Source organism: Sturnira hondurensis, unplaced genomic scaffold (assembly GCF_014824575.4).
Source record: "Sturnira hondurensis isolate 20B ecotype Veracruz unplaced genomic scaffold, ASM1482457v3 Scaffold0020309, whole genome shotgun sequence".
NCBI lineage: Eukaryota > Metazoa > Chordata > Mammalia > Chiroptera > Phyllostomidae > Sturnira > Sturnira hondurensis.
The window spans coordinates 1272621-1288513 of NW_028092940.1; the positions used below are offsets into that span (position 1 = coordinate 1272621).

The following is a 15893-nucleotide window of genomic DNA, read 5'->3' on the forward strand; positions in this document are numbered from 1 at the left end:
CAGCGCTTTGGTCTGGGCAGGTCTTTGAGGCCGGGCCTCCTGCGCGTTGCAGGGGCTGAGCAGCATCTCTGGCCTTGTCTCACCAGGGGAAGCGCCACCACCGGCCTCCGCCCCCAGAAGTGTGACAGAATATGGCACTGGGCATTTCCCTGTGTCCCTGGGGGGCAGTGTGGCCCTGGTCGAGGACAGTGTCCAAGCCCCACTGGCGTGGACTTTCTGGGGTGAGGCTGGGAGCCGGCTCTCACAGACCCCACGTGCGTCCTTCCTGCAACCCGTGGACCCCCTGGGGACCGGGGTTTAGAAGTCCTTCTCCCGGTTCCATACCAAAAACAAAAACCCTGTCTCCCTGGCTTTTCTCCCTGGCTTTTCTTTTCTCGTTTTTATTTCATTAAAAACGAGCCCTCCAGTTTAAATATAGACGATTTGCATGTTCCTGGTCCCATTCTGGGTTTGAATTGGGGGGGGGGGGTGTCGAGAATCATTCAGGCTTATTTGGCAAGAAGGACCTTACCGCTCGAACCAGAGGAGCAGCGTGCAGACCCCGCAGAAGGGCGCCGCGTGCTCACGGTCCTTCTCCGGAGCAGGCGGTGCTGGCCCTGGCGGCCTCCTGGACGTCGCGGCAGGTGGGCGAGCGCACGCTCACCGGGATCATCATCGACAGCGGCGACGGCGTCACCCACGCCATCCCAGTGGTAAGCGGGCTGGGCGGGGCCTCCCTCTCCAAGGGACTCACCTGGCGGGCGGTGAGGGGCACGTCGGAGGCGAAAACCTGCTCGGTAGTTAAACCGCCACCTGAGAAGTTGCAGCCCTACGCGGAGGAGGAGATGAGGGTTTTTAAACCGGGTGCGTGGGGAGGGAGAGGACGCCCGCGCCCGTGGCGTGGCGCTTCTGAATCCGCAGGGGCAGCCCCGCAGTGGGGGAGGGGCCTCGCCCTGGTGTCGGTGTCGCAGTCGCTGGTTCTACCGCTGGGGAGGGGCCTGCCCCGCCCCCCTTCCATTTCAGGGCCTGCGCGCGACCACTGCGAGGGTTACCTCCCTCTGTGACAAGAGGTGGTGGCTTTGCCTACCTCCTGCCTCATAGACGTGGCCGCTGCAGTTTGGGGACGAGTTTAGGAGGCAAGAAAGACTTGGACTCGAAGGTCCTCTGCGAGGTCGCGCTTCAGGTTTACGCTCCAAAAGGATAGAGAAGTGACTCCTAATTGGGGCTTTTTCTTTATTTCTTTTTTTTGGCCCAATAAGCTATTTAAGTGGATTGTTTAAAGTTGGTTTTGTGAAAGTAAATGGACAAGGTTGGAAGAGAGGGCAGGGGGCGGGGGCATGGGGCGGGGAGGCAGCCCCGCCCCCAGAGGCAGCCCCGCCCACACTCAGGGTCACGGCGCTGTGTCCGCGGGGGCAGTGCGTGGAGGCCGCCTTCCCTTAAACAGTTCATTTGCTTTCATTGGGAAAAGTCACCGTCTCACGTCAGGACTTGGAGGAGCAGCGCACTGCTGATGCCTCACCTCCTTAGAGGCCGGAGCTCCCGGAGGGGGCGGATAGTGGGGGTGGAGTCCGGTCTCTCCCCGCCCCTTGACCCCAGCCAGGCGGCCCTGGGCTGCGCTTCTCAGGTCCTGGAGGGACCCGCAGGACTCCAGACGCCCTCGCAGCGTCCCCTGTGCTCGGAGCTCCTGCCCCGTCTCAGACCCTCGCTCCTGCTGTGTGTCACTGAGAAGGGTTAGTGCCACCGCGCTTGGCTGGCGACACCGACTGGAGGCGCTGGGCCCACCTCTCCCCGAGGCTTTCCGCTCAGCCCAGAGCAGCTCCCGGCCCCCCCCCCTGCACCGTGGACCCTGCTGCCTCCTCTCTCGGGTCCCCGGCCGAGGGGAAGAACGGAACAGAGTTTTCCCTGGTGTACAGGCCCACGGGGAAAGTCGTAGTTCGTTTTTTTCCTGAAAAAGAAAAAATTACCTTTGTTGCACAAAATTTGGGTAAGACAGAGAAATGCAAAGGAGAAAATAAAGTGACCCAGTGGCTCACCGAGAGAACTGCAACCCGGTGGTGGTGGCAGAGCTGGGCCTTTCCTGGGCGCTTTCCTGGGCGAGTGGCGCAGCTGTGAGTGAGCAGCGCCGTCCACCGCTGTGTTCCCATCACCTGGCGCCTCCCGGCACCGCCCTGAGGTTGGGCATTGTGTGTTGTCTGACGGCTGTAAGTTGGTCTCCACTGTGTCACTAATCTGCACGTGTGTGTTACCTCCCACTGAAAGTGTTTTACAAACAGCTCAGACCCCGGGGAAAAGCCCAATCTGCTCTTGCTCTTAGCTGTTCAGTACCTCAGACAGGAACAGAGGGGTGCAGTGACATGTCCTTGAAACTCAGTGTGACCGTAGCCGGGGTCAGAGCCACAGGACCCCTCCGTCCGTGAAACGAGGTCAGCAGTTCTCTGCCGCGCCCCCCGTCGAACCGGGCACGGGGCACCGAGGCCAGTGCTGTTCTGTGGAGTCAGGGGTGTCACTGCTCTGTCTGCTGACACTGGTGGGAGCCATCCCCTCCCACTGCCAGTCCCCGGGAGCCTGCGGCTTCCTGGCCAGCTGCGCCCTCAGGAAGGTTAGCGAGGGGCCTCCGGCCGAGCCGGGGCTTGTGAGCCCTTGTCTCAGCCCTGTGGGTGCTGGGCAGCACCCAGCTCCTGCCTCCCGGCTCGAGAAGGTGGCCCAGGGGGAGGGCCCGAAGTGTGACCAGCGCTGGTCTCTGTCGTGGTGGGTGAGCTGACTGGAATCACCCCTGACCGGTGCTGGGGCGATTCCAGTCAGCTGTTGCGGACACAGGCAGGCACTGGGCTGGATGAAGCACGTCAGACTCTTCCCGGCCACTCAGCCCATAAGGGTGCCACTGGAGTTTGAATCCAGGTCGCTGGAGTTGAAGGGGTGCTAACGTAATCCATTGTCGGCTTTTAAGTAAAAGCACATTTACAGTGGGTGAGCAGTGTGTACACAGAACTCTTCCCTGTGGTTGAGGAATGAAGAGATGGGGTTCATGGTTCTGACACTGGTGTCGCTTTCGGGAGAGGAGCTGTCCCCTGTGCTTTTCCTCGGCTCCTTCCTGACGAAGGCACCGCTTCTGTTGCCCGGGTAGAGGTCAGGTCCCGCGGGAGGGGTGGCGAACGCTGTGCCGTGTGGGGCCCAGTAGAATTGTGTCGGGGCCTCAAGGGGCAGCTGGGGGCCCGGCGGGCCGCTCACACAGCCCTGCCCCCTGTCCCGCAGGCAGAGGTAGACGTGTGTCTGTGCTGCGAGGGGCAGCTGGGGCCCGGCGGGCCGCTCACACAGCCCTGCCCCCTGTCCCGCAGGCAGAGGTAGACATGTGTCAGTGCTGGGAGGGGCAGCCGGGGGCCCGGGGGGGCCGCTCACACAGCCCTGCCCCCTGTCCCGCAGGCAGAGGGCTACGTCATCGGGAGCTGCATCAAACACATCCCCATCGCGGGCAGAGACGTCACCTACTTCATCCAGCAGCTGCTCAGGGAGAGGGAGGTGGGGATCCCTCCCGAGCAGTCCCTGGAGACCGCCAAAGCCATTAAGGTAAAACGGGTGGGCAACGGGCGCTTTGGGGCGCGAGAGCCTTGGTGTCAGCTGCTGCCCCCTTCCTTCCCCTCCCGTCCTGCGAGGGTGGGTCTTGCTCTGTTTACCGCCCGTGTTCCGTGCGGGGGTGAAGACTGAGCACTCAGGCCAGTGCCGGGCGGCCGGGAACCGACGGAGCCCCGGGCTCGTGTGCAGCCCCAGGGGACGGGCCTCCTAGACAGACCCTCGGGTCAGCTGAGTTGCCTTCCATGACCCCCGCCCCGAGGCCTGTTTCTGGGACAGGAGTGAGCGGCCCAGCAGGCACCACACTGGGAGCCCTGGGCACGGCCAGTGCCACTCTCCTTCCCCGTCCCCGCTGTGCAGGGCTGCTCCCCGAAACCTGCCACGCAGGACAGTGTACGGTCCAGCACCCAGGACCGTCCGACACACCCGCCTGTGGTTTCCGACTCCAGTCACCGCGCCGGACGGGTGCAGGGAGCCCCACCGTTGAGGTGATGTGACGGGAGGGGCCCTCGGTGCCCACTCGCATGTCCGCTGCACCGGTCGGTCCATGTCCCCGTGCACGTCGCAGGTGACAGACCCTTCCAGGGGAGCCTCGGCGCTGCAGAGGCAGGGCCGGCTGTTCCTGTTTTGGGTCGGAATTCGAGGGTCTCAGTCACGCCAGGGTCATGGTTTTGTGCGTCAGGAGAGGAGGACTCTGCTCGCTCCAGGATTTCAGAGCGGACCTGAGCGTGAGCGCCCCCTGCAGTTCGGAGCTGCCCTTCCCAGCTGGGAAAGTTTTCAGACGTATCATCAGACTTTCTTTTTCGACTAAATGCTTGCAGGATTCCCCTCTTCCTTCCCTTGCCTTTCTTCGATGATGGACAGTTTGGATGTGGGACCCAGACTCCTGTGCCCCCCAGACCTGACACAGACGTGAATCAGAACTGAACACCTTTTCCTGGCACTCGGGGGCTGAGCTGGTGGCTGTCAGTGCCCCAGTTTCAGTAAAGGTTCCCGAGTGTGATGACTGCTGGGGCTGCTCTCTGGTCCTCGTGGTGGCATTTACTTTTCTCCCTGGCTCTCTGGGGTCTGCTGTGGACCCTGAGCTCGGAACTGGCCCACCCAGGCCGTGAGGTCGGGTGTGAGGGACTCCTTTCACGAGGCCCCCCAGAGAGCTGCGCTGGCCCTGCGGGCGCGGGCTGTCAGCCCAGTGGCTTGCCCTTGCCTCGCCTCTTTCCGTAAAGGAAGAGGCGCTGGGAGGAGTGGAGGGCTGCCCCTCCTGTGTCCCTGCCTCGGCTGTGCCCCGGGCCATGGGCAGGCCCGAGGCTGCGTGGACGGAGGCCCCCACCGCCCTGGACACCAACCCAGCACTGCACCCGGTTTCCCCACAGCCTCTCCTGCCCGCACTCAGCCGGCTGCGCCACCCTAAGAACTGACCAGGCCTCTGGGGGTGACGTGGCAGTCTGTCTGCAGCCTGGTGGGTTTTCGTGGTCTCCACGGGCGCACCCTCTCTGCCGTCAGAGGGCCCAGCGCCGTGTAGCAAACCCGCCCGCCAGTCTTAGAATCCCGTGGGTGTAACGGGTGGCATTAGCATATGGTTCAGGGATGCTGAGGGCTTCCAAGTTCACGTCATGAGAACACCTTCAGAGGCCCTTCCAAAACGTGCCCGACCCTGCGGTGGGGGCTCCATAGGCACAGGGAGCAGGGCCGGCCCGGCGGCTGTGGATCACCCTGCAGAGCCCGCAGCCAGGCCGTCCCAGGCTCCGCACGTCTGCCCACGGGAGGCTGGCTCCCGAAGCTGGTACTCAGGTGCCACCTGCGGCTTTGCCGAGGTTAGCTCTGAGGACAGACAATCCACCCGGGGACCCCAGTTGAGCACCCACAGGTGCAGAGGAGAGGCACGCCGGGTGGTCCGCGGAGAGCCGCGGGCACGTTCTCCCGCAGTGGCAGCGGCGGACTCCAGGCCGCCGAGGCCGCCTTGCCGTGTTTCCATGGCTCCTACCACCCTGTAACCTGCCGTGTCACCTGTTTAGGTATTAGGGACTCCCAGCCAGGGGTGTGCTCCAGGGTAGGGGGCAGTGGGCGCTGTGACTTGTGCTCCCCATGTGCCTTGGCGCACAGTACATTCTGCCGTGGGGCCGAGGACCACGCCGGGCTGGACTGCACGGGAGGTGGACAGCTGGCCGACTGGTCGGTGGGCATCAGGAGGTCTGCTGCGCAGGGTGTCCCCGAGGCAAGCGCCCTGTGGGGGCCGATGGGAATAAGGAAGAGGAGATGGAGACAGGATACTTTGTAGGTGCTTTGGGATGTTATTTCAGATAACATGTCAGCACGTTTGATGCAGTGAAGCTGAGACTAACGGCTGAGTTGCGAAGAGAGCAGCTGTACGTGCCTGAAATGGAAGTGTGGTCCTGTCTCCTGTGCAAGACGAGACCGCGGGGCCCGAGGGCGTGTCCATGCCAGAGTTGGGGGGTGTGGGCATCTCCAGTCGGGGCTGTTTAAGGCTTGGGGTCACGGTCATCTGTCGGAGGAGGCTCTGGGTTGGTCGCTCATGCCCGGTGCCTCTGTGTGTGTGTGTATGCAGGAGAAATACTGTTACATTTGCCCTGATATCGTCAAAGAGTTTGCCAAGTACGACGTGGACCCCCGGCGGTGGATCAAGCAGTACACGGGCATCAACGCCATCAACCAGAAGCAGTTCGTCGTCGATGTCGGCTACGAGCGGTTCCTGGGCCCCGAGATCTTCTTCCACCCGGAGGTGAGGCCCTGCCCCTGGAGAGTGTGGAGGGCGGTGTGTGTGGGGCGGTGCTGCCGCCTCGTGTGGGTGACGTCAGATCCCAGGCCCCAAGTGAGTGGATGCCTCTGAGTGAGCACAGCAGCTGCACGCACGTCTCCATGTGGCCCGTCCGCCGGACCGGGTGGTCCCCTTTGCTTCTCCGTAGCCTCGCTTACTCGTGTGCAGTGAGTGACAGGTCTGACCACGGACGGCAGTTGGAGGGCGTGAGATTGGGGGGAACTGCACACTGACATGATGACGAGCCCACCTTGGGGGCTGAGTGCAGGTCCCCCCTGCGTAAAGGGGCAGCATGACCTTTCCCCGATGCCGGCTTCTCACCTGCACCCTGCCTGCTGTGCCCCAGCCACCAGTCACCGCGGCTACACCTTCCGTCCACGGCCTTCCCACTGTGAGCTGCTCCGTGATGGTCACAGCTGTCACCATTTTAGAGGGCAGTCACAAATGACGACTGTTACTTTCATAGACACAGTGATTAAGGTTTAAGTAGAAGGCATTAAAAAAATTATTTTCAGAGAAAGAGAGGGAGAGAAACATCAATGTGTGGTTGCCTCTCCTGGGCTTCCGACTGGGGACCTGGTGCACAACCCAGACACATGCGCCCTGACTGGGAATCAAACAGGCGACCCTTTGGTTTGTGGGCCGGCGCTCAGTCCGCTGAGCCACGTCAGCCAGGGCTGAGTAAAATGAGTGTTAGAAGAGTGTGGTGTGTCCTGCTGCCTGGTTCAGATTGTGTTCAACATGCAGGTTGCGGCCTCTGCCTCGTTGTGGATGGACACGGGGCTGCTCTGGGCGGGGACATGGCACCGCAGGTGCACGTCGCTGTCACCCCACAGGGTCCTGCTCGTCCACCCATGCCCTGGACCATGCTGATCTGGCGTAGACGTCAGCTGGCCGTGTCCGGGGGGCGGCTGGCAAGCAGCAGGGTGCCAGCCCCTCCTCCCTCAGCGCTCGTGTGCGTCAAAGCCCCCCTTGGCTTCAGGATGTGTTTCGGTGTGACAGGCGGGACTACTCACGCTGTAGCTCACATGACTTCGGGGACTAAGGCCGTTCCCTCAGCGACGGGAATGTGACGTCGCTCCATCCTAAAGGCGCCACGCAGTGACCTTTCACTGACTGTGTTTCTTTTTGTGAATCCTGGCTCATTTTTTCATGAATTACTGTTGTAACTGATGTGCCCATTGCACACTCACAGTGCTGCTCATGCTCTCACACGGGTTGCGCACACGCTTGGGCGCGCTCTCATCAGTGCGTCTCACTGTGTGTGTGACGGGGGGCGTGTTGGGCAGTTTCCCTCCCTCCGTCTCGGGCACACGGCATTGCCGGCCTGCACACGCAGTCCTGCGAGCCGCGTCCGACCTACTGCTTGTTCCCACGTGGTGTGTTCAAAGGTAGAGTCAATTCTGTACTTGTTAAAGACACCTTTCGAAAAGTATTTTTGTTTCTTCCTAGTGAGGGAAATGTGTAATGTTCCTCTTGTATCTTCATAAAACGCAGTTTGCCAACCCCGATTTCATGGAGTCCATCTCGGACGTCGTGGACGAAGTCATCCAGAACTGCCCCATTGATGTGCGTCGTCCGCTGTACAAGGTAGGAGCCGCCTGCCCGGGCAGGGTGCCCGGGGCTCGTTCCACCGTCAGCGGCCCAGCACCCTTAGGACAGGCTGAGAACCTCGACCTGCAGCGTCCCCCCGTCCCTCCTGTCTCCGAGGACCTGCTAAGGGCCCATGTAAGGGCAGGGGCTTCTCCTGGAGTGCGGCAGCCTTGCATGCGTGTGGGTAGGACGTGGCGAACTGGACGAATTCGGGTCTGTGCTGTCGCTCACCCTCAGCTGGCCTGCTGTACTTTAACTCAGACCAGGCCGGCCATATACTTGTGGGGAAGATACACGTGGTCTGCCCGCGCGCATGCTCCCCACCGGTCCTGTGGGCGCCCACACTGTGCTGTAGGGCGCTCGAGAGCCTGGCCTGGGGCAGCCCAGGGGAAGGGCTCCCCGCACGTTTCTTCCCTAAATTCCTTTTCGAGACTTGAGAACCTGCCAGTCCGTGTGATTACAGGGTGAAAGGGTATTGCTGATGGTCAGACAGTGAGAGCAGGACGGCCCGGTCAGACAGCCTCCCTTCACCCGGGACGCGTCAGTGCCCGGGCGTGAGGGGTCAGGCTCTCAGCCCCGTGTCAGCACCGCGCCCCCCTCGCTCAGCGCGCTCAGGCCCAGGCGTTTCAGAGCGTGGGGGATGGGGCTCGGGGAAGAAGGCTTGATGTGCCCATTCCTCTGCCAGGGGGAGTACTATGCAGCCTTCAAAAAGAGCTAAATCAGGGTAGATTCACATGGGGAGGTAGCGGGATGTATGGCTGAGTGAGAAAGCAGTTTGTAAACCTTACACACTGTATTTCACTTTATGTAAAAATAGAGCTTGTGTGTGTATAGAAGGAGAGGTCCTGCATGATCAATGCTAAAACCTCTTTTCTGGGAATGTCAATTCTTCCACTTTTTCAGTAAATGTACATGCTCTTTTTTCCCCTTTAATCTTTCTTTGACTTTGAATGATTTTTTACTTTTCAGTTATTACTGATGGACGTGATTAAACGTGAGTGGTCACCCCCACAAATCTGGTGCCCGTCCGACCCCGCGCGCCGTTATTACCCTGTTACCGACTGCGTTCCTTTGCTCGGCGGCACCTGACGTTTTTGCAGCTGCCAGCACTTCTCAGTGCCCATTCTCCCCACCCAGATGCCCACTGCGGCCCTCCCATCCACCGCAGGGAGCTCAGATTCTCAGGGGCAGGCGGAGAGGGGGGTTCTCCAGAGGAACAACCAGCAGGGGGTCACCGTGCTTTTTGTCCGCCTGCCTCTGTCGGGACTGAGTGTGGGGACTGGCCCTTGTTCAGTGTGGGCACCGACCCCCAACATTTGACATGTGTAGCGCGGGGCGGTCCCCCTTGTCGGGCTTCCAGCAGCTCAGGTCTCGGTGAGGGGGTAGGCAGCAGGCAGGCTAGGGCCGTGGAGGGCGAGGCCGTGCGGACAGCCCCTGTGAGGCCGTGTCCCAGCTGTCCCGTCCCTGTGACCAGCAGCCGTCTCGGGCCAGCCCTGAGGTTCCCGGGCACTTCCTCTCGGGCTCACGTCTCAGGACAGGTGTTCTCTCTCCGGTGTTGCTAGGAGCGCAACTGATGTGGGCAGAAGCCCAAACAATGTTGACAAAGGCGCGGGGTGTCTGGGAGACAGGGAAGGGGATAGGGACACCCATGGCAGGACGGCATTGCTGTCGGGGCAGGTAAATGACCCAGTGACACCACTTCTAACCAGTGGTTTTCGTTTTCAGGCTGGTGGCATTCAGCCCGGTCGTCATGATGTCTGTCTGCATTGTCATTGTCCTCGCAGGCAGCTCTTTGGGGTGCATGGCTGCTTGGGGCCGTGCCAAGGTCTCTCCGTCCGTGTTGACATCCAAGGGCCAGAGGGCAGTCCCTCTGGGGCGGCAGCTCCAGCTCCCTTTTGAAGTGGCTTCGTTTACATTCTTTTTTCCGTGACCCCCTTTTGATCGCCAACTTCCCTCGAAACCCTCGTGGGTCAGGCATCAGAAGGCAGCTCTGAGCCGCTGTCGGAAGCATCGTTGGTTCTCATTGTCAGTGGCTGATTTGAGGGACCTCACCCCACAGCCGGCCCCTCCTCCCCGGGAGGGCTCATCCCTGCATGTCACCTGTGGTGTGTGTGCGGGGGTGTGTCTTCAGGAGACTTGGGCCGCAGGCGAGTGTGTGGAGTGCTGGAGCAGAGGGCGCCTTTCCGCCGTGTTCCCTCTCGGGCTGACGACTTCTGCGGCCCCGGGGTTTCCCTAGGACGTTGCAGAGGCTGCAGTGACCAACTGGGACCCCAGTCCGGGAGCACAGTCAGGGTGGTGTCCGTAACCCCGAGCTGCGGGAAGTGAGCAAAGTGCTGTCACTGAAATTTCTGCAGCAGAGAGCAGGCGAGGTCCAGGTTGAAGACCAGCCGAGACCCGGAGGCAGCAGCTCGGGGCAGGGGTCAGGGGTCAGGATCTGCGAGGTGTCAGTAGCGGGCCGCACGCAACCCCGGGCCCGGAGCAGGGTTTTCTCCAGCCCCGCCCTTGTTTTTCTGGAGGTGGTTCATCCCAGCAGGACAGGAAGTACTTGCTAAACGCAGAGCGAGCCCTCCTTGCTCAGCCGGGATACGGTCAAGGGCACGTCTGTCGTCTCACGCATGTGACTCATGCGAGGGAATCGAAAGGTGTTTGGAGGTTGCTGGGCGGTCACTGCGATGCGTGCCCAGGGAACGGTGTCCTCTTAAATCCGCATCACTACGGGAGCCGACGTCACCAGACCCCACACGGCCTTGGCTGTGTGTTCAACTAGAGGCGCGTTTTAACCTTGAAGTAGGTTTAAAGGTGATGTCCAGTGTGGAGTTACCTTCCCAGTCAGAAATAAGCGGGAGCCCTGACTGGTGTGGCTCAGTGGGCCGGGTGTTGTCCTGCAAGGTGTTGTCCGGTTCTATTCCCAGTCACGGCCCAGACCTGGGTTTCAGGCCAGGTCCCAGTCGGAGGCTCATGAGAGGCAACCAATTGCTGTTTCTCTCCCTCTCTTTCTCCCCCCCTCTCTAAAAATAAATAATAAAATCATATAACAAGGGGGAAAGAAAACAGTAACTGTTACAGTGAGTGCTTGGCCTCTACGTTACTTGTGAGGGGAGGTGCAGAGGTCGGGAGAGAGGAAGAAGAAGGTGTGGCTTCTGCAGGCCCCGCTCACAGGGCACAGCGCCCATCACCCGCTCCACCACGTGGGAGTCCTAAATTTCACATCCCTGTTGGGTGAGCAGGCCAGTTCTGCCTGGGCGGGGGCGGGGGGCGCTTTCTGTGACCTGGACACATGAAGCTGAGAGCACCATTTGGCCACACATGGGGAGGTAGAGAGGACCAGAAATTGTGGGGTGGGGGGGTCAGGTAGGAAGAGATGAAGGTTTTAATTTTGCAGCCAGGGTGTAATTGACCAAGTTGCCGTAGGTCACTTAGGAGAAAAATTTCTCAGATTCATGGGTTTTTACCTTATTGTACCTATTTATTACAGGTTTTTAAAAAAAATATTTTATTTACTTATTTTTAGAGAAGAAGGGAAGGAGAGAGGGAGAGAAATATCAATGTATGGTTGCCTCTCATGAGTCCCCTGCCAGGAACTGGCCTGCAACCCAGGCATGTGCCCTGACTGGGAATCGAACCGCGATCGTGTGGTTCGCAGCCTGCGCTCAATCCACTGAGCTACACCAGCCAGGGCAATTATTACAGGTTTTTTACCTTACTATTTTTCAGCTGGTATAAATTAAAGCAATTTTTACTTTTTATGGTTTGTGGTTCTTAGGTCTTAACAAAGAAACTTTTGCCTACGTCACCGTCATGAAGATTATTTTCTTTGGAAGAATATTATCTGAAGTGCTTTAGCTGCTTTTCAAATCTGAGACCCAGGTTGAGTCCAAACATAGAAAGGGCCTGCATGCCCCCGAGCTTCCGGAGACCAGAGCAGGGCCCAGGGCCCCGAGACGCGTGTTCGGCTCCAGCGTGTCCTCCCCCACGAGGCCTGCTGTCCCGGCACTGAGACCCGGGACACGTCTCCTCCGGGGGAGCACGGTGTGAGCTCCCCACCGCCCTCTGCTCTCAGGCTTGGGGTGGTTGGAGCCGAGCAGAAAGCCCTTTGGGGGGAGCTGCGAGACCGCCGGGCACACAGGGGGCCCTTGGGGGCTGCTGTGCTGTGGCAACGTTCCTGTTCAGGTCACATACAGGCACGAAGGGGCACGTGCCCTTCAGACTGTCCTTCAGAGGACAGCAGCCCGGTCGTGAGGTTCTTGCTGTTTTCCGTGGGAAGCAGCTGCGCCTCTCGGACAGTCATCGGAGGGAGGGGGCGGCCCACAGGGTCACCCGGAGGTGACGGGCCCTCTGAGCCTGGAAAGGAGGCCCCAGGGCAGTCGTCTGCTGTGAAGTTTAGGGGGTGAAAGGAAATGAAAAATCAACAGCAGAACACCCCAGACAAACAAAAAACCCTAAACACAGCACTTTGGGAATGCGCCCCTAGAAACGTCTGACCTCAGACAGGTGCCGTCCCTGCGTGCACCGCCCCCACCCCCCTGGGCTGGAATCGGCCTTCCTGGGACGTCAGCCGCGGTCTTTCCCCCAGAAAACAGTCGGCTGGCCAGCCTGACTGCAGTCAGCGCGCGAGACCGGGTGCCGTCTGAGGCCTGTTCTGGGACACAGTGACCCACGTGTCAAGGGCACTTTTTTTTTAGTGTACACAATGTTTATACAAGTATCATTCATAGTAGCCAAAAAGTAGAAACAGTCCAGTTGCCCCTAATGAGCGAATGGCAAACAAAATGTTACCCTGAGGACGTGAGGTTTCCCACGATGATAACGGGAGACGAGCTATAAATCCAAGGTGCATTTCAGAAACGTGTGGGGGCATTTTAAACCGTGGTTCTCAGACACGTGGGCAGGTTGTGAGAGCGCGAGCCCAGGTGCGGGGACCTGCCCGAGAGACGGGGAGGGGCGGCGGGAACACCCTTATAGTGTTTGGCTTGTGGTTGCCTCCCGATGGGCCAGGGCCTGGTCCCGAGGTCCCACCTTCCGGCCAATGAGCACCAGGAACCAGGGTGACGCAGGCCAGTGTTCCCGTGAGGGCCGCCGTGTCTGGTGGCCCCGTGCTCTGTGTCAGGAACTCGGCACTCTCCTGCCGTTCCTGAGATTTCTCCGAGGTGACCGGACCTTGGTCATGACCAAGGACCACCCATGACCTGGATCCTAAGACAGGATGTCACGTGAGAGGTCTCGACCAGCATTTTCCCAGGAAGAGGCGCTGCTGGGCGGTCTCTGTGGGGAAGCCTGCCCCTCACAACGTGGACTGGACGGCGGCCTGGGGTCCCGGCACCGTGCCCATGGCTTTCAGAGAGCAGACAAGGTTGTGGCGTCGGAGCCACAGCAGGGTGGGCCTCGCCCCGTCCTGGCAGTAGACGCCGTCACCGGTGCTGTCTCCTGTGACTATTGTCAGATGTTCTTTCTGAGGTGGGGTCGCCCACTTGGAGGGTCTCAGCGTGCAAGGTCTCAGGGTCTTCACAGTGTCTCCTCTGAGTAGGAGGTGGGCGGAAGCAGTCCCCAGTGGTCCTCCCATCAGACAGGCTGACAGACAGACAGACAACCTGGGAGGGATTAGCTCAGAGCCGCACACCCTCCCTGAAAAGAAGACTCTGCTCGGGACGTTCGAAGGTGATAAAAAATGTGAGTTCAGTTTGGTGGCCACTTGCTGGTGGCTTCCGTGGCTCATCCGTGGCTGAGACGGTGTGACCGCTTCAGCTCGGCAACCGGAGAGCTTGTTGCAGGTGGTAAGCAGCCTGCTGACCGGCCACGAAGGCGGGGTGCTCTCTGCAGACCCCCGGTGGGAGTGGCGGACTGCTTGCCTCCCGGCTCTATTTCCACTGGTCTCTGATTTTGCGCGTCTGACCCCAGTTTGGGTGGGTGCTGGTGCCCCGTCTCTGCTCAGGGCTGGCTCCGGAGGATGGCCGGGGCCAGGGGAGGGCCTGTGTCCCCTGTCGGTTCCTGTGGCGTGTGCTCCCCTGTGCACACGGCTGGGCCCCCGGGAAGCCTGCCCTCGGGCCGCCTGGCTCCCTGGAGGACGCCTCATTTTCCTCCTGTCCGGTTTTCCCGGTGATAGTTTTGGTGAGAAAGTGAGTCTGGATATAGTTAACTCCCCTTCATGGTCCCAGATAACATCCTGCAGCCTGAACGGAAACCCCTTGTCCACCAAAATCTGGCAGGAGATTTAGTGAGGCCCCCGCTCCCCCAGCCCCTGCCCAGGCCTCTGCCGCGGCCCCGTAGCGGGGTCCGAGGGTGACCGGACGCGGCAGCGGGGGGTCTCACCTGAAACCGCCTCCTGCCAGCGTTGCCCTGCCCGTAGCTTGGTGCCGGATGGACGACTGTTTGCCCGTGATCATCAAGGCCGGGTACGCTGAGCGTCCGGTGTCACAGTGTCACCTGGCCGCAGACAGTTGCCACAACCGCCAGTCCGTCGGTTCACACAGCCCGCTTGCCCCCCGGTGCTCGTGCGGCTGCCTCGCTGTGCGCAGCGGGCACACGGGGCGGGGCTGCTCCCTGGTTCCCTCGGTTGTGACCGTGGGTGGGTGGCTGAGAGGAAGGGCGTGTCCGCCAGCGAGGAGCCTGCTTTGATGGCTGTGTCTTGCTGACCATCTTCTCAGGCCGAGTGGGCAGGTCGCACGGGCCATCGGGCAGGCGGGATGTGGCGGGTGGGCGGGCACCCCCCAGGAAACCCTCTGCTTTGTGTCTTCCAGAACGTCGTTCTCTCGGGAGGCTCGACCATGTTCAGGGACTTCGGACGCCGCCTCCAGAGGGACTTGAAGAGGGTGGTGGATGCCAGGCTGAGACTCAGCGAAGAGCTCAGCAGCGGCCGAATCAAGGTGGGCACCGGCGCCCGGGGGGGGCTCGGCTCGCTCTCCCTGACCAGAGCGGAGGAGCGGGGCTGTCTGTGTGTCGGGGAGGAAGACGGTGTCGAGTCCCTCCCCAGCCACGCTGTGCGGTGGCTTCCGAGGTTGCCCGACTCGTCCTGAGCGTGTCGGGGACACTGGTCGGCCCAGCGGTGCAGCGGCAGTGACCTGCCCCCCGCCACGGCCCCGGCTGCCAGCAGACCCCCTCTGTGCTGTGACATCAGGGGTGTGGTGACTGGTCTCCAGGGAGACGGGCCCCCGTCCAGGCAGGACAGCTGAAGTCCTCTGGGGCTGTTCTCATGGACCCAAACATCCCACCTGCGCAGGGGTCACGGCGGGGCCCACTCCCAGGCCAACCCCACCTTGGCCAGTGACCCTGCGTGGGCTCTGGGGCAGGTGTGGGCTTTGGCGAGGGGTGACCAGGAGCACACACGTGCCCTCACCTGCTGGTCACACTGTTGGCCAGTGTCCCTTCTCACGCATATTTGGGACACTTCGTGTCATTTAGAATTATTGCTACATGGCTAAAACATCTAATTTGTTCAGTTAAAAAAAATGAACTGGGGTAGTTGCTTGGACGTTTTTCTTTATTTAAATGCCTTTAGTGTGGAAGAGAAGTCCTCCCTGGCTTGCCTGCTTTGTTCTCTGACAAAGTACCCCCCTGGGCTGGGGGCCTGAGGCTGGGGCTGGGGGCAGGGTGTGGGTGAGCTGGGGGGCTGGGTGGTGGGGCTGGGGGCTGGACGTGGACAGCCGGGCCGGCAGGGTGGTTGGAGACGCCCGTCCTCCCCGGCGTGACCGCGGCCCCTCCCTCTGCAGCCCAGGCCCGTGGAGGTGCAGGTGATCACGCACCACATGCAGCGCTACGCCGTCTGGTTCGGTGGCTCCATGCTGGCCTCCACCGTGAGTGCCCCCTGCCCGTGGACAGGTGTGGTCTCTGGAAGGTCGGGTGGTGGGCGTGGCTCTGAACAGTCCCACCGTCGTCTGAGTTCTCAAGTGTCCTTGCCGATGAGGGGTGAGCGTGCACGTGGAGTCGTGAGCCCTACTTGTAACCTGGGACGTCTGCACTGGTCCTGGCTCCAGGGACTGTCCCAAGT

At 60.9% G+C, this 15893-nt stretch overlaps 1 protein-coding gene across 7 annotated transcripts in view; it reads left to right on the plus strand.

The window, feature by feature from the left end:
• ACTR3B (actin related protein 3B) overlaps positions 1-15893 on the plus strand; it is a 44675-nt gene that overhangs the window by 28167 nt on the left and 615 nt on the right. For all 7 annotated transcript variants that reach the window (XM_037029493.1, XM_037029494.1, XM_037029497.1 and 4 more), the window contains 6 exons: positions 585-692; positions 3400-3543; positions 6110-6283; positions 7817-7909; positions 14647-14772; positions 15616-15699. In XM_037029493.1, coding sequence (XP_036885388.1) covers positions 585-692; positions 3400-3543; positions 6110-6283; positions 7817-7909; positions 14647-14772; positions 15616-15699 — 729 coding nt within the window. The remainder of the gene's footprint in view (positions 1-584; positions 693-3399; positions 3544-6109; positions 6284-7816; positions 7910-14646; positions 14773-15615; positions 15700-15893) is intronic.